At 46.9% G+C, this 26,887-nt stretch overlaps 1 protein-coding gene and 1 pseudogene across 6 annotated transcripts; one reads left to right on the forward strand and one right to left on the reverse strand.

The window, feature by feature from the left end:
* The window catches only part of LOC144481859 (uncharacterized), a 129,232-nt pseudogene extending 102,983 nt beyond the window's left edge, over nucleotides 1–26,249 (reverse strand).
* Nucleotides 1,891–16,879, forward strand: LOC144481951 (uncharacterized). Of its 6 annotated transcripts, none has more exons than XM_078201132.1 (4): nucleotides 1,891–1,949; nucleotides 2,845–2,892; nucleotides 9,794–9,993; nucleotides 15,733–16,879. In XM_078201132.1, the coding sequence occupies exon 4, from the start codon at nucleotides 15,842–15,844 to the stop codon at nucleotides 16,658–16,660; it is 819 nt and encodes a 272-aa protein (XP_078057258.1). In that variant the 5' UTR covers nucleotides 1,891–1,949; nucleotides 2,845–2,892; nucleotides 9,794–9,993; nucleotides 15,733–15,841; the 3' UTR covers nucleotides 16,661–16,879. The 6 variants fall into 6 exon arrangements, with proteins under 6 accessions (XP_078057258.1, XP_078057260.1, XP_078057262.1 ...); XM_078201134.1 differs by having other exon boundaries at nucleotides 1,894–1,960; XM_078201136.1 differs by lacking the exons at nucleotides 1,891–1,949; nucleotides 9,794–9,993 and having other exon boundaries at nucleotides 2,669–2,892.
* Nucleotides 26,250–26,887: the final 638 nt, after the last annotated feature.

Genomic DNA, 26,887 nt, shown 5'->3' on the forward strand with positions numbered 1-26,887 from the left:
TGTCACGGGGGCTGGCGAGGGTAAATGCATAGGATTATGGAGACAGGGCCTGGGTGGGATTGTGGTCGGTGCAGACTCGATGGGCTGAATGACCTCCTTTTGTATTGTAGGATTCGATGATTCTAAACCTCGAGAACTATTGCGTTACAGTGCAGAATGTGCTCTGTGTGTAGAGAAGCTGCTGGCGCAATGGCAAACTGCGAGTTGGACATGTGCATTGCAATCTCTTACTGGAGCATGTGCAGCGTGAGTGCTGCTCTTGCCAGGAAGTGGTTATCTTTTTAAAGTTTATTTATTTATTCGTCACAAGTAAGGCTTACATTACACTGCAATGAAGTTACTGTGAAATTCCCCTAGTCGCCACATTCCGGCACTTGTTCAGGTCAATGCACCTAACCAGCACCTTTTTCAGAATGTGGGAGGAAACTGGAGCACCCGGAGGAAACCCACGCAGACTCTTGGTTCCGGAATTGGAGATAAATTGTGGATTTCTGCTCGGTAATCGATTTTTGGAGGGTAATGGAGGCGGTTGAGTGGGTGGACAGGCTTCAACAACTCCCAGTGGAGATAATGATCCCAGAATAAGAACATCCCAGACCCGGGATTACATCAAACCTGGGCAGTAATTATGGGCTGCCTTTCCGCTGCCAGACCCCAGTTACCGGCCACCTTCTTTATTGAGGCAATGGGCAGCAGGTCGCATCTGCACTTGTCCTGCTCCAGGAGGAGAGAAGGTTGTGAATTTCTATCCTGGACTCACACTGATGGCACTAGGTGCTGTTGCTGCTGGGGCTTGTGGCCTGAAGTCTATGTTTCTAGCCCTGTTTCCAATGCATTCGCTGTCTGGACTGCCTCTCTCTATGGAAGGAGTGAGGGGTTTAGTTCCCAGTGCTGGTGTTAGTTGGAACTGTTTGTTGTTTTGATATCTGGCAACAGTTTCCAGGCCAGCAATCTCCATGAAGCAGAGTCAAAGCCACCTCTAAGCCTCAGTAAATTCCTCCTCCTGGGCCTCCCTTTGAATCCTGTCTGAGGGTTAGAGTGCATTTTCAACTGTCTTGTTTGGGACTCGTGCAAGAACTTTTGTCCCGGCTGCGACTTGTGTGAGAAATGATGTTCCAGTTGAGACTTGTGTGTCCTAGAAGGCGTAACCCAGAAAGCTGCAACTCCGGAAGACGTAACCCAGGGAGGTGTACCCAGGAAAATGTGAGTCAGGAAGGTTCAACCCCGGAAGGTGCAACTAAGGAAGGTGTAACTCCAGAAGGCGAAACTGCGGAAGATCTGGCCCAGTGGGTGGAACCTTGGAAGTATATTGATGAACTATTGCGATCCCGGAAGGCGTAACCCTGAAGGCAAAAGCCCTGGAGGGTGAAGCCCCCGGAATGTTGCAAGATAACTTACAATGGACTCTGTTGTTACTTACAATGGAGTATATTGTTAAATATAATGGACTCTATTGTTGTAAATGGATTGCCTATTATTGTATTATTAGGTCCCGGTATTGTATTAGTTTGTTGGTTTATTACTTTCTCATTTTTAAATTATTTGTGGCCTGGAGGGCAACTTCCCCCCGCCCCGCCCCCCACCCCTCCCCCCCCCAGATAGAGTAATCCCGGTGTGTAACATCCAGTAAGGGAAAAATCCGGAAGGCTAAACTCCGGACCGAGTAGCCCCGGAGGGTCTCCATCCCCCAGGAGAAAATCTGGAAGGTTGTGCCTGGACAGAGTACCCGGAGACCCTTCCACTCCCCCTGCGCACCCCGGCCGAAAATCCGAAGGGAAGGTCTGGACAGAGTAGTTCGGGGGTGTGCCCTCACCTCCCCCCCCCCGGCCGGCTGAAAATCAGTAAGGTGTAACCCCCGGACAAAGTACCTCTGGAGGGTTCGCCCCACCTGCCCCGGAAGGGGAAAGTCCGGGAGATGAGACCCTGGAGGGTTGCAGATGATTCACAATGTGCATTTTCCGTGTAATAGAGTTGTTTGTTGCTTTATTAAGGAGGGTATATTGTTATGTTAATATTAGTTGTTGTTTTATAATTTATCATTGTGGATTGTCTGCAGCCCGAATGGTGTACCCCTCGAATAAAGTAACCCCCGGACAGAGTAACCCCCAGTTCGAGGCAAGCTAATCCAGCGGGCGAAAATCCGGAAGGTGAAACCCCGGAGGGTGAAACCCTGGAAAGTTGCAGATAACCCATAATGGTCACTTCATTGTAACAGAGATGTTTGTTATTACATTATGGTGTAACCCCCAGAAGGTGCAGCCTTGGAAAGTGCAGTCCCGAGAGCACAGCCCCGGAGGTGAAACTCTCAGAAGAGGAAAATAGGGAGGGCAAAGACCTGGAAAGTTGCAGATAACTTACAATGAACCCTTTCTTATTGTAGTGGAGTTGTTTGTTATTGCTTAAAGGATAGCGTGTTAGCTGTCAGTATTGTGTCTATATTATAGCTTGCTGGTTTGTAGTCATTGTGAGTTGTTTGTAACCTTGGAAGGCCTGTTGTGGATAACTCACAATGCATACTAGCTGTTTGTTACTGTGCTATGTTGTTTGTGCTATTGTATTAAAAATGGCATGTTTATTGTCGATACTGTGTTATATCGGGTATTAATCTCTATAATTAATTATTGTGAGATAGTATTGTATTCTGGTTTGTAATTTGAAAGTGTAATGTATTTTGTATTTGTAAACTGTTTGATTTACAAAAGATTAACTCACACTGATGGCTTTTGGAAAATCCTTTTACAGGAGATGAGAAGGGGACCATCTACACACACAAAACTTAAACCAACACAAATCTCTTTGTCTCTTAATTTATACTCTGGACTGACAGTGATGATTTTCTTACAGAAAGAAGACCAAATCTGACAGAGTCTCTCGATCCATCAGAACCTGAATGTAAGTAGAGCAGCGTGGTTGCACAAGGGTTAGATTTCATTTCACTGCTGCCTCACAGTGCCAGAAAATTGGGTTCAGTTCCAGCCTTGGGTGACTGTGCGGAGTCTGCACATTCTCCCTGTGTCTACGTGGGTTTCCTCTGGGTGCCGTGGAATCCGCCCACAGTCCAAAGATGCGTGGGTTAAGTTGATTGGCTTTGCAAAATCGTCCCTTCGTCCAAGGGTGTGTAGGTTATGGGGATTAGTGGGGTAAATATGTGGGTTACGGGGATCAGGCTCTGTTGGTGCAGACGCGATGGGCCGAATGCCTCCTCTTGCACTGTAAGGATTCTATGATTCTAAGTGTGTCTGCGGAAAAAGGTTCAAAGATCTGTGTGACTGGAAATTGGGAAGAGCAATATCATGGAGGGATTTGAAAAGAAGGATGACAAATTTAAATTGAGTTACAGTTTAACCAGGAGCCTGTGGAGGTCAGTGAGGACAGGATGATGGGTGAGTGAATGTGACTCAGTGAAGAGGATATCGGCAGCAGAGATGTCAGTAATATGGAGAGATTAGGGTTAGGTGACTGGACAGAGGGCCCTTAGGCTGTGCTGTGACCACCTTTCTGAATGAGCTATCCACTTTGCTCTCAGTCTCGCAGATGCGTCACAGGGACTCAATCTCTGAAACCCGGAGTTCCTGTTTCAACAGCTGGCAGCACTTGATACATGTATGATCATCTTGGATAATATCTGTGATTTTGCACATATATGGGGATACACATTCCACGAGACTGAGCTGCTCTGCCATGCCTTAACTTTACTTCTCTTGTCTTAATGATTCTATTTTTAATTAATTGTATTATCTTACTATATAGGCTCAACTTTCCCTTATTCCAAAAGCTAATTGTTCGCACACTGCTTCTGACACTGAGCACTTACTGGTCTCTCAACATATCGTTTCTTGTGATGTCGTGGTTATTTTCTTTTGCCCATTGCAGCCTCACAGCAGCTGAAAAACTCACCAAATAACCAGCCTCTTCCCCTGCAGCAGGGCAAGACAACTTTCCATTGTGACCTTCATGTAGCCAATTTATGGTGTTTGGCTGGGGAAGGAGGGAACAAGGAGAGCAGCCCAGCAGTTTTCATTACATGGACTACTGACAAGCAAGAAGGAGAGGTTACCTCACTTGGGAGGTCCCCTTTGCCCATTGGAGGCACCCTCCCCACCTTTAAGCCTCCTTCCACGGCCTCCAAAACATGCCTCCCTCCCCCCAACCCCTGCCCTAGCCCCCGCCAATCCTCGCTGGGGTCTACCAGCCAGGCTCAACCAAATCCGTGACTTTGGGACTGTCAGGAAGTAGGGGATCCTTGACTCTTGTTCGTGGACTGTCTGTAGTCCCGGCAGTGGCCACCGCTCAATTTGATTTGATTTATTATTGTCACATGTATTGGGATACAGTGAAAAGCATTGTCTCCTGCGTGCCACACAGACAAAACACACCATTCATAGAGTACATAGGGGAGAAGGAGAGAGTGCAGAATACAGCACCACAGCCACAGCTAGGGTGTAGAAAAAAATAAACCCAATATATGGTAGGTCCATTCAAAAGTCTGATGGCAGCAGGGCGGAAGCTGCTCCTGAACCGGCTGCCATGTGCCCCCAAACCCCTGCATCTCCCTCCTGACGGAAGACGGTGGAAGAGAGAATGTCCGGGGTGCGTGGGGTCAAACCAGCTCTTACCCATGCTCATCGAGGTCTTTTTCTGCTGATAGAATCATCGAGTCATAGAGGTTTACATCATGGAAACAGGCCCTTCGGGCCAACGTGTCTATGTCGCCTCTTTTTTTAACCCCTGAGCTAGTCCCAGTTCCCTACATTTGGCCCATATCCCTCTATACCCATCTTACCCATGTAACTGTCTAAACGCTTTTTAAAAGACAAAATTGTACCCGCCTCTACTACTACCTCTGGCAGCTTGTTCCAGACACTCAGCACCCTCTGTGTGAAAAAATTGCCCCTCTGGACCCTTTTGTATCTCTCCCCTCTCACCTTAAAAATATGCCCTCTCGTTTTAGACTCCCCTGCCCTTGGGAAAGGATATTGACTATCCAGCCGATCTATGCCCCTCATTATTTATAGACCTCTATAAGATTCCCCCTCCGCCTCCTACGCTCCAAAGAAAAAGGTCCCAGTCTATCCAGCCTCTCCTTATAACTCAAACCATCAAGTCCCGGTAGCATCCTGGTAAATCTTTTCTGCACTCTTTCTAGTTTAATAATATTCTTTCTATAATAGGGAGTTCAGAACTGTACACAGTATTCCAAGTGTGGCCTTACCAATGTCTTGTACAACTTCAACAAGACATCCCAACTCCCGTATTCAATGTTCTGACCAATGAAACCAAGCGTGCCGAATGCCTTCTTCACCACTCTGTCAACCTGTGCCTCCACTTTCAAGGAGCTATGAACCTGTACCCCAAGATCTCTTCATTCCATAACTCTCCCCAACGCCCTACCATTAACTGAGTAAGCCCTGCCCTTGTTCGACCTACCAAAATGCATCACCTCACATTTATCTAAATTAACCTCCATCTGCCATTCGTCAGCCCACTGGCCCAATTGATCAAGATCCCGTTGCAATCCTAGATAACCTTCTTCACTGTCCACTATGCCACCAATCTTGGTGTCATCTGCAAACCTACTAACCATGCCTCCTAAATTCTCATCCATATCATGAATATAAATGACAAACAACAGTGGACCCAGCACCGATCCCTGAGGCACACCACTGGTCACAGGCCTCCAGTTTTAAAAACAACCCTCTACAACCACCCTCTGTCTTCTGTCATCAAGCCAATTTTGTATCCATTTGGCGACCTCACCCTGGATCCCGTGAAATTTAACCTGATACAACAACCTACCATGTGGTACCTTGTCAAAGGCTTTATTGAAGTCCATGTAAAGTCCATGATGTTAATAATCGTCAGCATTGTTCTAGGTGTTAGAATTTTGAGTAAAAATCAAATAAATCCTGCTTTGTTTTGAGTGTTGAATGACCCCTTCTTTATGTGGATGGCTGGGAATAATCCAATTTTGACAGTGGCAGTGCTATAAAAGCTCCTGGGATGTGACATCTCATCAACGTGTTCACACTGACGAGAAACCGTACAGGTGCTCTGACTGTGGGACTGGGTTCAGGTGGTCATCTCAACTCACTGCGCACTCGCGAGTTCACACTGGGGAGAGGCTGTTCACCTGCTCCGAGTGTGGGATGAGTTTCAGTGATTCATCCACCCTGCTGACTCACCAGAAAGTTCATGAGGATGTTGCTGTTAATCACATCCAGGACTGAACCATGTTTAGTGGGATTTGTTTCTGCTGATCCAGACTGGTTGTATGCTTTAATATTCTGCCTCAAAATCAAACAAATCAACTTTATATCGAGCACACACTGCTGAGTCTTTTTTGCCTTTTTAATATCACTCACCCATGTTAGTTCCTTTTGATGGTCTCTCCCTCTCCCCTGTCTCCTCCATCGTCACCTCCAACAACAAGTATGAGGACCTCATGGGGCTTCTTTGTCACTGAGATTGAGACAACCCCATCAGCTGTCTCTGCTGCTTCCTCCCTTCCGCTAGCCCACCAGGACAAACTGCCTCTAAAGTTGCCCCTTGTGTGAGTCCTGATCCCACATCTTTCTCCAGTTTCTCTCCCCTCTGTCAGTGTCATCTTGTCCACGAGACGTACCTCCTGTCCATTGACTCTATTTCCATTAAACTGCTGATACCCCAATCTCCAAATGCTCATTGATATGTTTAATGGTTCTCTCTCTTCAGGTACTTGTCCCTCTCTCCCTTAAATCTGTGTTCATCATCCTCTCATTAAAAACAAATATCTTTTACCCCCATCATCCTTGCAAACCCCTAGCCAATCTCCACTTTTAGTCAAATGTTGATACAATTCAAACATGCCGTCTCCTCCCAAGTACTGGGCTTCTCATTGTGAACAGGATGGGATGTATTTGGAGACAGGGTGTCCCAGTTCTCCACCTGGGATACTCAGTGTGATGTGGAGATGCCGGCGTTGGACTGGGGTAAGCACAGTAAGAAGTCTCACAACACCAGGTTAAAGTCTAACAGGTTTATTTGGTAGCAAATAAACCTGTTGGACTTTAACCTGGTGTTGTGAGACTTCTTACGATACTCAGTGTGAACAGGGTGGAATGTGTTTGGCCTCTTTTAAGGTCAAACCAAATAAACAAACTCAAATTAAATCAGGACAAAGTAAAAGGGGCAGCTCCCCAAAAGGAGGGGGAACAGCCCGAACAAAAATCAAAGTACAAAGGAAACTTAAAAACATCAAATCATAATGTGATTATTCGGGTCGATAACGCACCCCAACCCCTGCGGTGCCCAACGGGCGCAGAAGGTGTCAACGGTGCCCGTGGACACCACATGCTCCCTCTCCAGGGACACCTGGCCGCGAACGTAGCCGCGGTAGAGGGGCAGACAGTCAGGATGGACGGCCCCCTCGATCGCCCACTGCCTGGACCTGTAAATGGCGTGTTTCACCAGGCTGGAATGTGTTTGGAGACAGGATGTCCCAGTTCTCAATCCTGGGATTCACAGTATGGACAGGGTGGGATGTGTTTGGAGACAGGATATCCCAGTTCTCCATCCTGGGATTCTCAGTATGAACAGGGTGGAATGTGTTTGGAGACAGGGTGCCCAGTTCCCCACCTTTAAAGGGACAGGGAGAGGACCAGTTGGGCTGAATGACGCTGCTTACTGTCAGCACTGCAGTGCCTGGTAACCATCCTCCCTGCTCAGTTTATATTTCCTGATAAAGTTTTAAAGTTTCTGAGACTGGAGTTTTGTACCTGCTGATTAATAAGACAAGATGTTACCTCGAATTTTCCAATATCTTTCCTCTTCTGTTGCTCTGCAACTTATAAACCTTAACGATTTGGTCTATGTTTTACTTTTTTAACTGATGAAATGCATCACCTAATTATTTGTGTTAAATTTTGTCTCCCCATTAAATCTCTAAATACTTCCAGGTTGGACATTTTTTAAACATGGAGTTTGCAGGCAGGAATTTTGTGGGGACTTTCTCCGTTGAATCCCTACAGGACAGAAGGAGGCCATTCCACCCATCGAGTCTGTACCGACCACAATCCCACCAGGCCCCATTCCCGTAACCCCGTATATTTACCTTGCTAATCCCCCTGGCACTAGGGTCAATTTAGCATAGCCAATCAACGTAACTCACATATCTTTGGACTATGCGAGGAAACCGGAGCACCTGTCGGGAACCCACGCAGGGGAGAATCCCACCTATGTAATATCCCCGTAACCCTACCTATTTACCTTGCTAATCTCCCTGCTACTGAGATATTTGACTTGATTTATTATTGCCACATGTATTAGTATGCAGTGCAAAGTATCGTTACTTGCACGCTATATAGACAATGCATACCATTCATAGAGAAGGAAAGGAGAGATGCAGAATGTAGTGTTATAGTCTTAGCTAGGGTGTGGATAAAGATCAACTTAATGCGCCATAGGTCCATTCAAAAGTCTGATGACAGCAGGGAAGAAGTTGTTCTTGAGTCGGTTGGTCCGTGACCTCACACTTTTGTATCTTTTTTCCAACGGAAGAAAGTGGAAGAGAGAATGTCCAGGGTGCGTGGGGTCCTTAATTATGCTGGCTGCTTTTCCGAGGCAGCAGGAAGTGTAGACAGAGTCACTGGATGGGAGGCTGGTTTGCATGATGGACTGGGCTACATTAATGACCTTTTGTAGTTTCTTGCAGTCTTGGGCAGAGCAGGAGCTGTGATACAACCAGAATGTTTTCTATCCAAGGGGCAATTTAGCACGGCCAATGCACCGAACCCGCACATCTTTGGAGTGTGGGAGGAAACCGGAGCACCTGGAGGAAACCCACGCAGACACAGGGAGCAAGTGCAAACTCCATACAGACAGTGACCTGAGGCCAGAATTGAACCCTAATCCCCGGCGCTGTGAGGCAGCAGTGCAAACCACTGTGCCACCGTGCCACCTGCTGTAAAATTCATAATGCTAAAGTGCAAAGGGACTTGGGAGTCCTAGTCCAGGATTCTCTAAAGGTAAACTTGCAGGTTGAGTCCGTAATTAAGAAAGCAAATGTAATGTTGTCATTTATCTCAAGAGGCTTGGAATACAAAAGCAGGGATGTACTTCTGAGGCTTTATAAAGCACTGGTTAGGCCCCATTTGGAGTACTGTGAGCAATTTTGGGCCCCACACCTCAGGAAGGACATACTGGCACTGGAGCGGGTCCAGCGGAGATTCACACGGATGATCCCAGGAATGGTAGGCCTGACATACGATGAACGTCTGAGGATCGTGGGATTATATTCATTGGAGTTTAGGAGGTTGAGGGGAGATCTGATAGAAACTTACAAGATAATGAACGGCTTAGATAGGATGGACGTAGGGAAGTTGTTTCCATTAACAGGGGAGACTAGGACGCGGGGGCACAGCCTTAGAATAAAAGGGAGTCACTTTAGAACAGAGATGAGGAGAAATTTCTTCAGCCAGAGAGTGGTGGGTCTGTGGAATTCATTGCCACAGAGGGCTGTGGAGGCCGAGACGTTGAGCGTCTTCAAGACAGAAATTGATAAATTCTTGATTTCTCGAGGAATTAAGGGCTATGGGGAGAGAGCGGGTAAATGGAGTTGAAATCAACCATGATTGAATGGTGGAGTGGACTCGATGGGCCGAATGGCCTTACTTCCGCTCCTATGTCTTATGGTCTTATGGTCTTATCTCCTGTAAAGTTGCAGTGATAATGAGTGTCCTGGGGAAATGAGTGTGAATCCCCCAGCCCTGGACCCAGGGGAACTGACCATCCATCTCTTGCTCTAATTCCCAAACAGAAAATGCTGCCAATAATCAGCAAGTCAGCCTGAGTCTGTGGCTGCTCTCACCATCTGAAACCATCACAATGTCCGGCTGATTGACAGCACCTCCGGACCAATAGGAAGAGAGAGGCGGGGCTGGAGACAAGTGGGAGCAACTGGTCCTCCAACTAATCGGAGTGAATGAGGGGCGGGGCTGGGAGTGGAGCATGCGCAATGTGAGTAATGGCGATGGGGGCACTGTGCTGTAATGTCCAATCGGTCAGTGGGTGAAATGGTAGCACGGAGGGAGCGTTGGATCCGGCGGGTGAGGGGAGAGGCTGTGTCGACATGTGTGAACCCTGAACCCTGGATAGGAACTTCCTGCTGACTTGTTTGCACGGATGGGACGCAATGTTTTCGCAGACAAGATTGAGACCGCTCTGCTTCTTGCAAGCAATGTGCATGCATTATTGACCCTAATAATCACATTTTAATTTGATGTTTTTAAGTTTCCTGAGCAGGGTGGATGGTTACCAGGCACTGCAGTGCTGACAGTAAGCAGCGTCATTCAGCCCAACTGGTCCTCTCCCTGTCCCTTTAAAGGTGGGGAACTGGGCACCCTGTCTCCAAACACATTCCACCCTGTTCATACTGAGAATCCCAGGATGGAGAACTGGGATATCCTGTCTCCAAACACATCCCACCCTGTCCATACTGTGAATCCCAGGATTGAGAACTGGGACATCCTGTCTCCAAACACATTCCAGCCTGGTGAAACACGCCATTTACAGGTCCAGGCAGCGGGCGATCGAGGGGGCCGTCCATCCTGACTGTCTGCCCCTCTACCGCGGCTACGTTCGCGGCCAGGTGTCCCTGGAGAGGGAGCATGTGGTGTCCACGGGCACCGTTGACACCTTCTGCGCCCGTTGGTCACCGCAGGGGTTGGGGTGCGTTATCGACCCGAATAATCACATTATGATTTGATGTTTTTAAGTTTCCTTTGTACTTTGATTTTTGTTCGGGCTGTTCCCCCTCCTTTTGGGGAGCTGCCCCTTTTACTTTGTCCTGATTTAGTTTGAGTTTGTTTATTTGGTTTGACCTAAAAAGAGGGCAAGCAATGTGCAGATGGTCGCATGTGCGGCAGCCATATTTATGTGTGCCCACGTACATTAAGGCGCATGCGCAGTCGCCATGTTTATTCGGGGTAATAACTATCTGTTTGAACGAGAGAAAGATTCCAGTGCAGAAAGAGGCCATTCAGCCCATCATGTCAGTTCGGGCCAAACAAATCTAGTCGCTCATTTAAATCCTAATTTTCAACCCCTGTTCTGTAGCCTTGAAGATTACAGAGCTTCAGCTGCAGATCTGTGGACCTGCTTTCCAAGGTCTCTCACTTCCTCAACCCCCTCAATATTTTCCTGTTTATTGACTGCTTTCTTTGTTTGTCCTCTCGAAATTCATTACTTCACACTTTTCTGCATTGAATTCCATTTGTTACTGCTCTGCCCACTCAACCAAACAATTGGTATCATTCTGGAGTCTTACTATCCACGACATGGCCAATTTTGTGTCATGTGCAAATTTCTTAATCCTGCCTCCTGCCTTTAAGTCTGAATCATTAATATGTACAACAAATAGCAAGGACCCCAACACTGTGCTCTGTGGAACACCTTTGGAAACTGTTCTTCATTTGCTAAAACATCCATCGACCATTACCCTTTGTTTCAGCTCTGTGAGCCAATTTTGGATCCAACGTGCCACCTTCCCTTGTATCCCATGGGATCTAATTTTTCTGTCTGCCATGTGGGACCTTGTCAAATGCCTCAATGAAATCTATGCAGACAATATCCACTACATTACCCTAATCAATTCCCCCATGTTACTTCCTCAAAACATTTGGTTAATTCTCCACTTAACAAAATCATACTCAGGGAATAACAGAATGAGAAAAACTTGTCCATCAAACATCTTCATATTTTGAGTTACAACATCTTATTGAGTAATTTGACAAGGAATTATTCAATGAACAACATGACACCAGGAAGTTCTATGGAACAAATGGACCTTGGCTATAGATCTCTGAAGGTGGAAAGGCATGTTTGTACTGAGGTGAAAAGGCATGTGGGACACTTGACTTTATCAATCTAGGCATAGATTACAAAAGCAGGGAAGTCGTGTTGGAGTTGTATAGAGCTTTGGTGAGGCCACAGCTCGAGTACTGTATGCAGTTCTGGTCACCACATTGTAGGAGGATGTGATTGCACTGGAGTGGGTGTGGAGGAGGTTCACCAGGACGCAGAACCATCATATATTCATCTATTATAATGAGGGTTCCTGATTAATTTCTAGGAAATGTTATTTTGAATTTATTCCTGAAAACTGGACTTCCTATAACAGTCTTATTGTCAATGTTGCTGAGTTAAGGTGTTGTGTCCAGTAAGATAATAAAACTCAGGGCTGAGTATTCTATGAGAAGGATGGTCTACACCTTAATCAGAAGGGGACCAATATCCTGGGGGGTAAATTTGCTAAGGCCATGCAAGGAGGTTTAAACTGATTCGGGGGGGGGGAGGGATCCTGAGTAGTGGGGCTGAAAGTGAGGGATGCATGGATGGGGACTGCAATGCACGGCATTGCAGAGGTGGGGTGGAGCAGGGTTTGAAATGTGTATACTTCAATGCCAGGAGTATTCGCAATAAAGTGGGTGAACTTGCAGCGTGGATCAGTACCTGGGACTTCGATGTTGTGGCTATTTCAGAGACATGGATAGAGCAGGGGCAGGAATGGATGCTGCAGGTCCCGGGGTTCAAATGTTTTAGTCGAAGTAGGGAAGGAGGTAGAAGAGGAGGAGGGGTAGCATTATTGGTCAGAGATTGTATCACAGTGTCAGAGAGGAGGTTTGATGAGGACTTATCTGTTGAGGTAGTATGGGCGGAGATTAGAAATAGGAGAGGAGAGGTCACCCTGTTGGGAGTCTTTTATAGACCTCCTAAAAGTTCTAGAGAGGTTGAGGAAAGGATTGCGGAGTCAATCCTGCTTAGGAGTGAAAGTAATAGGGCAATTGTTATGGGGGATTTTAACTTGACTAATATTGACTGGAATTGTTATAGCTCTAGCTCGTTAGAGGGGTCAGTTTTTGTTCAAAGCGTGCAGGAAGGTTTTTTGACTCAGTATGTAGACAGGCCAACTAGAGGTGAGGCTATATTGGATCTGGTGCTGGGAAATGAGCCAGACCAGGTGCTAGACTTGGAAGTTGGTGTGCATTTTGGTGATAGTGACCACAATTCGGTTACGTTCACCTTAGTGATGGAAAGGGATAGGCATGAACCTCGGGCCAGTGGTTTTAGCTGGGGGAAGGGTAATTATGAGGCTATTAGGAGAGAATTAGGAAACATAGGTTGGACTAGGAGATTACAGGGACTGGGAACGTCCGACATGTGGAGTTTTTTCAAGGAGCAGCTACTGCGAGTCTGTGATAGGTATGTCCCTGTCAGGCAAGGAGGAATTGGTAGGGCTAGGGAACCGTGGTGCACCAAAAAAGTTTCTTTGTTGGTTAAAAAGAAAAAGGAGGCTTATGTTCGGATGAGACGTGAGCACTCGGGTAGTGCACTAGAAAGCTTTAGATTGGCTAAGAGGGAGTTGAAGAGCGAGCTTAGAAGGGCTAAAAGGGGACATGAGAAGACTTTGGCGGATAGGGTTAAAGAGAATCCTAAGGCGTTCTATAGGTATGTCAAGAACAGAAGGTTGGTTAGGGCAAGTTTAGGGCCAGTTATAGATGGCAGAGGGAAGTTATGTGTGGAACCGGAGGAGATTGGTGAAGCATTGAACCAATATTTCTCTTCGGTGTTCACGCAAGGGGACATGAATATAGCTGAGGAGGACACTGGGTTGCAAGGGAGTAGAATAGACAGTATTACAGTTGATAAGGAGGATGTGCAGGATATTCTGGAGGGTCTGAAAATAGATAAATCCCCTGGTCCGGATGGGATTTATCCAAGGATTCTCTGGGAGGCAAGAGAAGTGATTGCAGAGCCTCTGGCTCTGATCTTCAGGTCGTCGTTGGCCTCTGGTATAGTACCAGAAGATTGGAGGTTAGCGAATGTTGTCCCATTGTTTAAGAAGGGGAACAGAGACTTCCCCGGGAATTATAGACCGGTGAGTCTCACTTCTGTTGTCGGCAAGATGTTGGAAAAAATTATAAGGGATAGGATTTATAGTTATTTGGAGAGTAATGAATTGATAGGTGATAGTCAGCATGGTTTTGTGGCAGGTAGGTCGTGCCTTACTAACCTTATTGAGTTTTTTGAGAAAGTGACCAAGGAGGTGGATGGGGGCAAGGCAGTGGACGTGGTATATATGGATTTTAGTAAGGCGTTTGATAAGGTTCACCATGGTAGGCTTCTGCAGAAAATGCAGATGTATGGGATTGGGGGTGATCTAGGAAATTGGATCAGGAATTGGCTAGCGGATAGGAAACAGAGGGTGGTGGTTGATAGTAAATATTCATCATGGAGTGCGGTTACAAGTGGTGTACCTCAGGGATCTGTTTTGGGGCCACTGCTGTTTGTAATATTTATTAATGATCTGGATGAGGGTATAGTTGGGTGGATTAGCAAATTTGCTGATGACACCAAAGTCGGTGGTGTGGTAGACAGTGAGGAAGGGTGTCGTAGTTTGCAGGAAGACTTAGACAGGTTGCAAAGTTGGGCCGAGAGGTGGCGGATGGAGTTTAATGCGGAGAAGTGTGAGGTAATTCACTTTGGTAGGAATAACAGATGTGTTGAGTATAGGGCTAACGGGAGGACTTTGAATAGTGTGGAGGAGCAGAGGGATCTAGGTGTATGTGTGCATAGATCCCTGAAAGTTGGGAATCAAGTAGATAAGGTTGTTAAGAAGGCATATGGTGTCTTGGCGTTTATTGGTAGGGGGATTGAATTTAGGAGTCGTAGCGTTATGTTGCAACTGTACACAACTCTGGTGCGGCCGCACTTGGAGTACTGTGTGCAGTTCTGGTCCCCACATTACAGGAAGGATGTGGAGGCTTTGGAGAGGGTGCAGAGGAGGTTTACCAGGATGTTGCCTGGTATGGAGGGGAGATCCTATGAGGAGAGGCTGAGGGATTTGGGATTGTTTTCGCTGGAAAGGCGGCGGCTAAGAGGGGATCTTATTGAAACATATAAGATGATTAGAGGTTTAGATAGGGTGGATAGTGATAGCCTTTTTCCTCTGATGGAGAAATCCAGCACGAGGGGGCATGGCTTTAAATTGAGGGGGGGTAGTTATAGAACCGATGTCAGGGGTAGGTTCTTTACCCAGAGGGTGGTGAGGGATTGGAATGCCCTGCCAGCATCAGTAGTAAATGCGCCTAGTTTGGGGGCGTTTAAGAGATCCGTAGATAGGTTCATGGACGAAAAGAAATTGGTTTAGGTTGGAGGGTCACAGTTTTTTTTTTTTTTTTAACTGGTCGGTGCAACATCGTGGGCCGAAGGGCCTGTTCTGCGCTGTAATGTTCTATGTTCTATGTTCTATTCTGTTTATCTGTTTTGGGGTTTTATTTATCAGAGCTGGTATTGTAGCTTACCTGCTGGTGTCATAGCACAAACTATTTTTACGTGTGTGTGTATTTATTATCAGCAAATTCACCCTGGTTGTGAAAGGAATTAATATTGCAGCTTTTGCAATTCAGTTTTGCCATGTTAAAATATGTTTTACTGTGAGTTTACCCAGAGTTACCTTTAATTCAATATTCCTGTCCTTATTCCATATTATTTGTACTTTATTTCTTCAAACCTTTCCTTGGAGGACATTAGTGAACCAGTTGGGTATTTACGCAGTCCAGCAGTTTTCATTTTTACTTTTTCCGAGTACCGGTTCCACAAATTACCAGATTCATTCAGCTCAATTTCACAACCTGCCTTTGTGTTGCTGTGAGTTCTCTCTCACTCACTTTTTTCTGTTTCAAATCAATTTCACAGGGTGTTAGAAGGTGAGGATTTTCAGTGGGGAAACGGAAACCAAACATCACATCAGGATCTCTCAGAGCTGCTCCATTTATTGTAACCAGAATATCATTGGATTTTGAACATGGAAGGAAAAAGCACCATTCACAGTGGGGTGAAACCGTACACGTGTTCTGTGTGTGGAAGAGGATTCAACCAATCATCTGGGCTGTCGAGACACAAGCGCAGTCACAGTGGGGAGAAATTGTGGAAATGTGGGGACTGTGGAAAAGCATTCTATTATCTAAGTGAGTTGGAAGCTCATCGACGCAGTCACACTGGGGAGAAACCGTTCATCTGCTCCCAGTGTGGGAAGGGATTCATTCTGTCATCCCACCTACTGAGACACCAGCGGGTTCACACCGACGAGAGACCTTTTAAATGCTCAGACTGTGGGAAATGCTTTAAAAGTACCAGGGATCTGATGCTCCACCAACGGATTCACACTGATGAGAGACCGTTCAAGTGCTCTCACTGTGGGACAGGGTTCAAGCGATCATTTAATCTGACTGCGCACCAGAGAATTCACACTGGGGAGAAACCATTCACCTGCTCCGACTGTGGGAAGAGATTCACTCAGTCATCCAACCTGCTGACACACCAGCGTATTCACACTGAGGAGAGACCATTTCACTGCCCAGACTGTGGGAAGCGCTTTAAAAGCTCCGGGGAGCTGATGATCCATCAACGCATTCACACTGATGAGAAAAAGTTTAGGTGCTCTCACTGTGGCACTTGCTTCAAGCAGTCGTGTAGTCTCACTGTACACCTGCGAGTTCACACTGGGGAGGGATTGTTCACCTGCCTTGATTGTGGGAAGAAATTCACCACCTCATCCAACCTGCTGAGACATCAGCGAGTTCACAAGTGTTATGAAGGGGAGGGTGATCTCTCCGAGAACTAACACTCAGCCATCAAAGAGAAGTACCTTCCTTTCTTAATCTATTAAAGAGTATGTGGGAAATAGTACGATCTGCCTACAGCGATTTTGACTGATCAAATCAAAATAACTACCTGAGACTTTCTGTTTAAAAGAAACAAGTAACACTTTATTTTATCTCACTAACAGTGAACAGGTTAACTAAACTGTTAACAAACCGAATAAAACACGGTTCTAATGGAATGCTGTTTGGATAAATACAATTCCCACTTATTGACAAAAAAAATAGAATTTTTATAGTCACTCTCAAAATGGAATCAGGTTTGTCGTCTTCCCGAATGTTCTTTCTGCTTTGATGACTTCCCCTGTGTTCCGTTGGTCTGTTCTTCTGCGATGAAATGAGGCTTTCTCTTAAGACATAAAATGTGGCTGTAACACTGGCAGAGAGTTGTCTGTCTGTGTCTCTCTTTCCATTGGTGAGCTGTGGCAGGCTGCTGGCAGAGGCAGTGGCTGTCTTTCTGGCAGTTTTCTGGAGCTGGCAGCAGTACCAAATGATGTACCAAAAACCCCACAATAGGAGAGTTTACAGGTTATCAAAACACCAAATTCAAAGTTGATAGGCCACTGCTATTCAAATGCCTATTTCAAATTGATTGGTTAAAATTCAAAAACATGTTCTGATTCAAATGCCTTCAACCTGTTCCCAAAGCTACCCTGTTGTTTTTGCCTGATGCATTGTTTCAGTCTGTACTGGATGCAGCTGCAGCTCCTCAGCACAGAAAATACTAAACCACCTTTTAAACAGACAGTTTTACAACTCTTAGCACTTTAAATTTTTTTTATAATTTTGCAAACACTAATTCACAACACAAGTAACTACAATGACTGTGCTTTGCTGTTGATCACATCCAGGGCTTAGCACTGCTACCTCACAGCACCAGGGCCCCGGGTTCGATTCTGGCTTTGGGTCACTGTGTGTGTGGAGTTTGCATGTTCTCCCCGTGTCTGCGTGGGTTTCCTCTGGGTGCTCCCATTTCCTCCCACAGTCCAAAGATGTGCAGGTTAGGTGGATTGACCATGCTAAAATGCCCCTTAGAGTCCACAGGTTAGGGGGATTAGTGGGGTAAATACATGGGGTTATGGGAATGGGGTGGGGGTGGGCCTGGGTAAGATGTTCTGTCAGAGAGTCAGTGCTGGAGCAGGTGAATGGCTCCCTGCAATGTAGAGATTCTGTGTTATGATTCATTGGGGTCTGTTTCTGCTGATGATAAACTCCAGCACATATCCAGCTAATGTTCTGGATTAAGTCAAATAAATCAGCTTTGTGTGAGATACAGTGTATTGAGGCTTTTGAATATTTCTAAAACAAGTTAGTTCCTTCTGAAGGTTTTTCCCTCTCCCCTGTCTCCTCCATCTTCAGCTCCAACAACGAGTGTGAGGAGCTCATGGAGCTTCTTTGTCACTGAGATTGAGACAATCCCATCAGCTGCCTGTGCTGCTTCCTCCCTTCCACCAACCCACAGAACCCAAAGAAATAAAAACCCTTCAGCCCACCATTCCCGACAATCACTGACCAATCTGCGACTGCTTTTGCTGTCACCTCCCAAATGCTGGGATTCTCAGTGTGAAGAGAGTGGGATGTATCTCTAAAGTTACCCCTTGTCCCAGTCTTGAATTCCCATCTTTCTCCATCCAGCCTCTATCCTGCTGGTACACCAGCGAGTTCACACTGGGGAGAAGCCATTCACCTGCTCCATGTGTGGGAAGGGATTCACTAATTCACTCAACTTGGAGACACAACTGCAAATTCACATTGACGCAAGATCATTTAAATGCGTGGATTGCGGGAAGTGTCAGTATATACTTGATGGACCGAATGGCCTCCTTCTGTACTGTAGAGATTCTATTAAACAAAGTGCTATAAAAGTTATGCGGATCTGTCCGGCCATCAATGTGTTCACACTGACGAGAGACCGATCTGGTGCCCTCACTGTGGGACCAGGTTGAGGTGGTAAACTCAGTGTCCACCAGTGCACTCACACTGGGGAGAGACCATTCACCCGTTCACCATCATATAAATGATCTGGAAGAAAATGTGGGTGGTCTGATTAGTAAGTTTGTGGCTGACACAATGATTCACGGAGTTGCTGAAGTGCTGAGGATTGTCAGAGGATACAACAGGATATAGATAGATTGGAGACTTGGGCACACATCCGGACAAATACGAAGTGATACATTCTGGAGGATCAAATTTAGGTATGACTGGCAGAACCCTTAGGAACATTAACGTACGGAGGGATCTGGGCGTGCAGGTCCACAAAGTGGCAACACAGGTGGCCAAGGTGATTAAGAAAGCATATGACATGCTTGCCTTCGTCAGCCAGGATATTGAGCACAGGAGTTGGGAAATCATGTTGCAGCTATATAAAACCTTGGTTAAGCTGCATTTGGAGTATTGTGTGCAGTTCTGGTCAGCACATTATCGGAAGGATGTGGAAGCTTTGGAAAGAGTGCAAATTAGGTTCACCAGGATGTTACCTGGTCTCCAGGGTGTTGGCTATGAGGAGAGGTTGAATAAACTAGGATTATTTTCACTGGAAAGATGGAGGCTGAGGGGAGACCTGATCGAGGTCTACAAAATTATGAGAGGCAGAGACAGGGTGGATAGTCACAGGTTTTTTCCAAGGGTGGAAGCGTCAATTACAAGGGGGGCCACAGGTTCAAGGGGAGAGGGGGAAAGTTTAAGGGAGATGTGAGGGGGAAGTTTTTCACGCAGAGAGTGGTGGGTACCTGGAACGCGCTGCCAGAGGAGGTGGTGGACGCAGGCACATTAGCAACATTTAAGAGGCATCTGGATGGGTCCATGAATAGAGAGGGAATAGAGGGATACGGTCAGAGTAAGGGCAGAAGGATATTCTTTTTTAGAGATGACATCATGATTGACACAGGCTTGGGGGGCCAAAGGACCTGTCCCTGTGCTATACTTTTCTTTGTTCTTTGTTTCATGTGTGGGAAGAGATTCACTCAGACATACCACCTCAATAAACATTAACTTGCTCACACTGATAAGAAACCTTTTCAAAGTTCAGACTGTGGGCATAGATTTAAAAGCAAAATGAATTTGCTGACACACAGACACATTCACACTGGGGAGAGGCTGTTCACCTGCTCTGTGTGTGGGAAGAGATTCACTTGGTTATCTCACTCACTCAGACATCACGAGTTCACAAGTGATCACGGGGTTGGATTCTGCTGTTAATCATATTCAGAACTGAATCATTTTGACAGTTGGAGTTTGTTTCTGCAGATGTTACTAAGACCATAAGAAAGAGGAACAGGAGTAGGCCGCTTGGCCCCTCGAGCCTGCGCCTGCTTTCAATATGATCATGTCTGACCCATCATTTAGAATCACAGAATCCCGACAGTGCAGAAGGAGGCCATTCGGCCCATCGAATCTGCACCGACTGCAATCCCACCCAGGCCCTACCCCCATAGCCCCATGCATTTATCCTAGCTAGTCCCCCTAACACTAAGGGGCAATTTAGCATGGCCAATTCACCTAACACGCACGTCTTTGGACTGTGGGAGGAAACGGGAGCACCCGGAGGAAACCCATGCAGACACAGGAAGAATGTGCAGACTCCACACAGACAGTGACCCAAGCTGGGAATCAAACCTGGGCCCCTGGAGCTGTGAGGCAGCAGTGCTAACCACTGTGCTACCATGCCGCCCCATTTCTCACATACACTTTCAAGTCCTTTCCCTGTAACCCCTGATTCTGTTACAGATCAAAATCTATCTCAGCCTGACATATACACAAAAGATTTTGCCCCCACAGCTCTCTGCTGCAAACAGTTCCAAAACAATCACCAACCTTTGAAAATAAATTCCTCCTCATCTTTGTCTTAAATTGACTTCTCTTTATTCTGAGACTCTACCCTCTCTGGTCCTAGACTCTCCCATGAGGGGAAATATGTCATCACAGAATTTACAGCACAGAAGAGGCTATTCAGCCCATCATATCTCTACGAGCTGAAGTTGGGATGTGCAGTCTGATCGTCAGTGCATGTCCAAGTACTTTTAAACTAAGTATTTCTGCCTCTATCACTATTTCAGACAATGAGTTCCAGATTTCCATTACCCTCTACATGAAAATATTACTCAAATCCTCCTTAATCTTTCCACCAATTAATGTCTCATCAGATATAGCTGAATTAAATCTGTCCTCGGCATCCTGTGCTCCTAAGAAAACAATCCCAGCCTCTCCAATCTTTCTTTGTTGTTAAAATTCTCCAGTCCTGGCAACATCCAGATAAATCTCTCCTGCATTCTCTCTGATGTGATCACATACTTCCTGTAATGTACTGACTAGAACTGTACTCAGTGCTCGAGGTGTGCTCTTTTTATAGTTTTTTTATAGTTCTAGAATTACCACTCTCTCAACTTCCATTGACCTCAATGACAGCTGGAACTTGTCAGCATTGGAAAGATACTTACAAATGATTGGAGGGTTTCTCAGACTTGGGATCTTTCCCTACTCTGTCCACTCGGGGTATTAGGTAACAGATGTTCACCTGTTAATATCGAACTGGAGTACTGGAGCCGGGAGGTGTTTGCTTGTTCATCTTGTTGAGTCTAAATATTGAATCTTGTGGTTTGAGACACCAGATAATCAAACTCACAACAGATTGTCTGTTACTGACTTTATTAACAGCACTGCAATAACACAGACAGCATATAGTTACCCGATCCAGAGAACAGGGATAATACAGTGGATTCAGAGATCACTCCTCCTTGGGTCTGTGCTAACAAGCTGCGGATACACTGGAGATAGAACATAGGAGAATACAGCACAGGAGCAGACCCTTCTGCCAACAATGTTGTGCCGAACATGATGCCAAATTAAACTAATCCCTTCTGCCTGTCCTGGGTCCATTTCTCTCTATTCCTTGTATATTCATGTGTTTATCTAAAAGCCCGTTAAACACCCCTATCGTATCTGCCTCCACCACCACCCCTGGCAGTGCATTCCAGACACCTACCACTCTCTGTGCAAAAAACTTGCCCCTCACATCTCCTTTGAACATACCCCCTCTCATTTTAAGTGCATGCCCCCTAGTATACATTTCAACTCTGGGAAAAAGATTCTGACTGTCAACCCTATCTATGCCCCTCATGACTTGATAGACTTTGATAAGGTCTCCCCTCAGCCTTCGCCGCTCCAGAGAAAACAACCCTGGTTTGTCCAGCCTCTCCTCATAGCTTCTACCCTCTCATCCAGATATTTATATTTAATGTGTTCACTGTATTGGTGATCTGACCTTGTTCAAACTATAACCACCAGGATATCTGTGCATTGCTCTGAGTGTGAGCACAAGGCTGTGTCACTCTCACACACAGATACCATTTCTTTGTTTCACATCTCCATACAAAGACAAGCTCTTTATACATCCCCCTTTCTGCACAATGACAGCGGACACCAGCAAGGACGTGAGGCTCATTAATATTCAGCCACATTTCACAACAGCAAACGGTCCACTGGGATAAAGGTTCTGACATTTTCCATTACAGACAGAATCCAGAGCAAAGAGAGACTTCCATTATCTATATCACCTTTCAGCAGCATGGGACTTCCCCAGTGCTTCACACCAAAGAAACTACTTCTGAAATGTAGCTACTGTTGTAACGTGGAAAACACAGCGATCAATTTGTGCACAGCAAGATCCCAAGCACACACACACAGCAAGTGATAATGTCAAGATAATCTGTGTAAGTGACATTGATTGAGGAATGAATATTGGTTAGGACATCAGGAAAAGCTCTCCCGATCTTCTTCAAAACAGACCATTGGATCATTTACATCCAATTGACCAGCCAAATGGAGCCTCATCTCATATTCTCAATTGAAAAACAGCATCTCTGACAGTGCGGCACTCCCTCCACACTGACCCTCTGACAGTGAGGCACTTCCCCAGCACTGTCCGTCTGACAGTGCTGCACTCTCAGTACTGACGCTCTGTCACTGCGGCACTCCCTCAGGACTGACCCTCTGACAGTGCGGCACTCCCTCAGTACTGACCCTCTGACAGTGCAGCACTCCCCCAGTACTGACCCTCTGACAGTGCGGCACTCCCTCAGTACTGACGCTCTGTCACTGCGGCACTCCCTCAGTGCTGACCCTCTGACAGAGCGGCACTCCCTCAGTACTGACCCTCTGACAGTGCGGCACTCCCTCAGTACTGATCCTCTGAAAGTGCGGCACTCCCTCAGTACTGACCCTCTGACAGTGCGGCACTCCCTCAGTACTGACCCTCTGACAAGGCAGCGCTCCCTCAGTACTGACTCTCTGTCAGTGCAATATTCCCTCAGTTCTGACCCCATGACAGTGCAGCACTCCCTCAGTACTGACCCTCTGACAGTGCTGCACTCTCTCAGTACTGACGCTCTGTCACTGCGGCACTCCCTCAGTACTGACCCTCTGACAGTGCGGCGCTCCCTCAGTACTGACCCTCTGACAATGCAGCACTCCCTCAGTACTGGCCCTCTGACAGTGCGGCACTCCCTCAGTACTGACCCTCTGACAGTGCGGCACTCCCTCAGTACTGACCCTCTGACAGTGCGGCACTCCCTCAGTATTGATCCTCTGACAATGCAGCACTCCCTCAGCACTGATCCTCTGACAGTGACGTGCTCCCTCAGCACTGACCCTCTGACAGTGTAGTACTCTCTTAGTGCTGACCCTCTGATAGTGCAGCACTCCCTCAGGACTAACCCTCTGACAGTGCGGCACTCCCTCAGCACTGACAGTCTGACAGTGCGGCACTCCCTCAGTACTGAGCCTCTGACAATGTGGCACTCCGTCAGTACTGACCCTCTGCAAGTGCAGCACTCCCTCTGTCTTGACCCTCTGACAGTGCAGCACTCCCTCAGTACTGATCCTCTGACAGTGCGGCACTCCCTCAGTGCTGATCCTCTGACAGTGCAGCATTCCCTCAGTACTGACCCTCTTGACAGTGCGGCACTCCCTCAGCACTGACCCTCTGACAGTGCGGCACTCCTTCAGTACTGACCCTTTGACAATGCAGCACTCCTTCAGTACTGACCCTCTGACAGTGCAGCACTCCCTCAGCACTAACCCTCTGACAGTGCAGCATTCCCTCAGTACTGACTCTCTGACAGTGAGGCATTCCCTCAGCACTGACTTTTGGACAATGAGACACTCTCAGTACTGACGCTCTGACAGTGAGACCCTCCCTCTGTCCTGACCCTCTGACAGTGTGGCACTCCCTCAGCACTGACCCTCTGACTGTGCAGCATTCCCTCAGTGCTGACCCTCTGATAGTGTGGCATTCCCTCAGTACTGACCCTCTGACAGTGACACACTGCCTCAGTACTGACACTCTGAGAGTGAGACCCTCTGACAGTGCCGCACTCCCTCAGCAGTGACCCTCTGACAGTGCAGCACTTCCTCAGTACTGACCCTCTGACAGTGAGGCATGACATTGATATTATGCTGGAGAGTCAACTTTGCTTTTCTTGTTAAGTGGCTGAAGTGGGACTTGAACTCACAACCTTCTGCGTCAGAGGTGAGAGTGTTCCCCATTGATCCATGGCTGGCACAGCAACATTCTGCCAACCTCACACTCTCATCAATTGCAGCATTTATTACAAATATTTATTGAGTGGATTTCAAATTGAACCAGGTTTACAGCTGTGATGTTCAGTTCATACATCAAGGGTGAGAAATGCTGTGGGATGGACACTGAGTCCAGCAGCTGAGAGCGATGAACAGGCTGGGTTTAGTGATCCCAGTTGTGTTCCCGATAATGTCCCTGGGTTCCAAGGCTTGGAGCGACACTCTGGAATGTGGGGAGAGTTGGAATTGTCCATCAGAGTAACTGAAGGTATGAAAAATGGAATAATCTAGGGTTAGGAAGGAGAAGGGGCGGCATGGTGGCACAGTGGTTAGCACTGCTCCCTCACAGCACCAGGGACCCAAGTTCGATTCCTGGCTTGCTCGGGTCACTGTCTGTGTGAAGTTTGCACGTTCTCCCTGTGTCTGTGTGGGTTTCCACTCGGGCTCTGGTTTCCTCCCACAGTCCAAAGATGTGCAGGTTAGGTGAACTGGCCATGCTAAATTCTCCATCAGTGCACCCAAACAGGCGCCGGAGTGACGACGAGGGGATTTTCACAGTAACTTCATTGCAGTGCGAATGTAAGCCTACTTGTAACTAATAAATAAACTTTACTTTAGAATAGATTCAGTCCTGGATATGGTTTTCAGTTGCAATTGAATCTGTTTTCAGGTAAAGTGTGACTTCGCTGGTGTCTCAGCAGGTGATGTGGACAAGTAAATCTCTTCTCACACACGCAGCAGGTGAACGGCCACTCCCCAGTGTGAGTGCTCTGGTGTCTCACCAAATCGGATAAGTGGGTGAATCTCTTCCCACACTCAGAACTGGGGAATGGCTTCAGCCCTGTGTGAATGTGCTGGTGTTTCAGCAGATCAGATGAATGGGTGAATCTTTTCCCACACTCTGTGCAGGGGAACGGCCTCTCTCCAGTGTGAGTGCGCTGGTGTCTCACCAGATCATATCTTCTCTTAAAGGTCTTCTCACATTCAGAGCATTGAAAGGGTCTCCAATCAGAATGAACACGTTGGTGTTCAATGCACTGGGAGGATTGACTGAATCCCTTGCCCCACACACACAGCAGGTGAACGGCCTCTCCCCAGTGTGGGTGCGTCGGTGTTTCTTGAGGTCGGATGACTGAGTGAAACTTTTCCCACACTCGGGGCAGGTGAATGACTTCTCCCCAGTGTGAACAGACCGGTGTATCTGCAGGTGATGTGGACAAGTGTACAAGCGGAGCAAATGTACGGTTTCTCCCCAGTGTGAAGACGCCTATGAATCAAAAGGTTGCATGACCGAGAGAATGTTTTCCCACACTCGGAGCAGATGAATGGCCTTTCCCCAGTGTGAACCTGTCGGTGTGTCAGCAGGTGGGATGACATTGTGAATCCCTTCCCACACTCGGAGCAGATAAATGGTCTCTCCCCAGTGTGAATTCGCTGGTGTTTCAGAAGATCGGATGAACAAATGAAAGCCTTGCTACACATGGAGCAGGTGAATGGTCTCTCCCCAGTGTGAATGCGCTTGTGTGTAAGAAGCTGGATTGAAAGAATGAATCTCTTCCCACACACAGTGCAGGGGAACGGCCTCTCCCCTGTGTGAGTATATTGATGTCTCAACAGGTCACTGCTTCTTTTAAAGCTCTTCCCACATTTGATGCATTTAAAATGTCTCTTATCTGAGTGAATTAGTTGGTGGTCAGTGTATTGGGAGGAATGCGTGAATCTCTTCCCACACGGAGAGCTGCTGCATGGCTTGTCCTTGGTATGAATGCTCTGGTGCTCAGCGAGATGCTCTGACTCGCTGAACCTCTTCCCACACACAGAGCAGGTGAATGGCCTGTTGCTACTGCGAGCTCGCTGGCGTGTCAGCATGTTTATTGGCAGAGTCAATCCCTCCAACAGGAGGAGCTGGTGAACGGCCTCTCAGCAGTTCCCAGCTCAGTGTGTCTGTCTCGGTGCTGCCCCAATCACACTGATATTTAAATTGTTTCCCACAGACAAATATTTTCCCTAACACATTCAAAGGACGATGATATCCTGGAGATTGTTTTTACTGTGTCAGACCTTGATGTGATGTTTGATTTGATTTTCCTTTCTGTAAATCCTCCCGTTCTAATATCCTGTAAAATAAATTGAAAACAATTCTCACTCTAAGAACAGATACAAATTCAGAACAGACAATTATAATTTCTGTGGAACATAATTTCCCCAAGTCTCAGTCTTTCACTCTCATAGGGTGAGAAAATAACAATGAAACAACCTCTTTTCATGCCCCTTTCTGCAGGGTTGCACACAGCAATGTCCTGCAGACTGATCAATGCCTAGAGTCTCCAGCCTTGGCGGCATGGTGCCACAGTGGTTAGCACAGCTGGCTCAGAGTGCCAGGGACCCGGGTTTGATTCCCGGCTTGTGTCACTGTCTGTGCGGAGTCTGCATGTTCTCCCTGTGTCTGCGTGGGTTTCCTCCAGATTTCTGCCCACATTCAGAAAGACTCCTCCCTCTCCTTATCCCTCATTCCACCCCTCATCACCTTCCCCCACCACCCTTCACTCTGCCCCCAACTCACTTCACCCCTCCTCTCCCAAAATCCATCTCTTCCCAACCCCCTCCCTCCTCAA

The sequence above is a fragment of the Mustelus asterias genome, chromosome X (assembly GCF_964213995.1).
Source record: "Mustelus asterias chromosome X, sMusAst1.hap1.1, whole genome shotgun sequence".
Taxonomy (NCBI): Eukaryota; Metazoa; Chordata; class Chondrichthyes; order Carcharhiniformes; family Triakidae; genus Mustelus; species Mustelus asterias.

Excerpts from the sequence above, each read along its gene's own strand:
- LOC144481951 (XM_078201132.1), top strand. The coding sequence starts at position 15,842 with ATGGAAGGAAAAAGCACCATTCACAGTGGGGTGAAACCGTACACGTGT.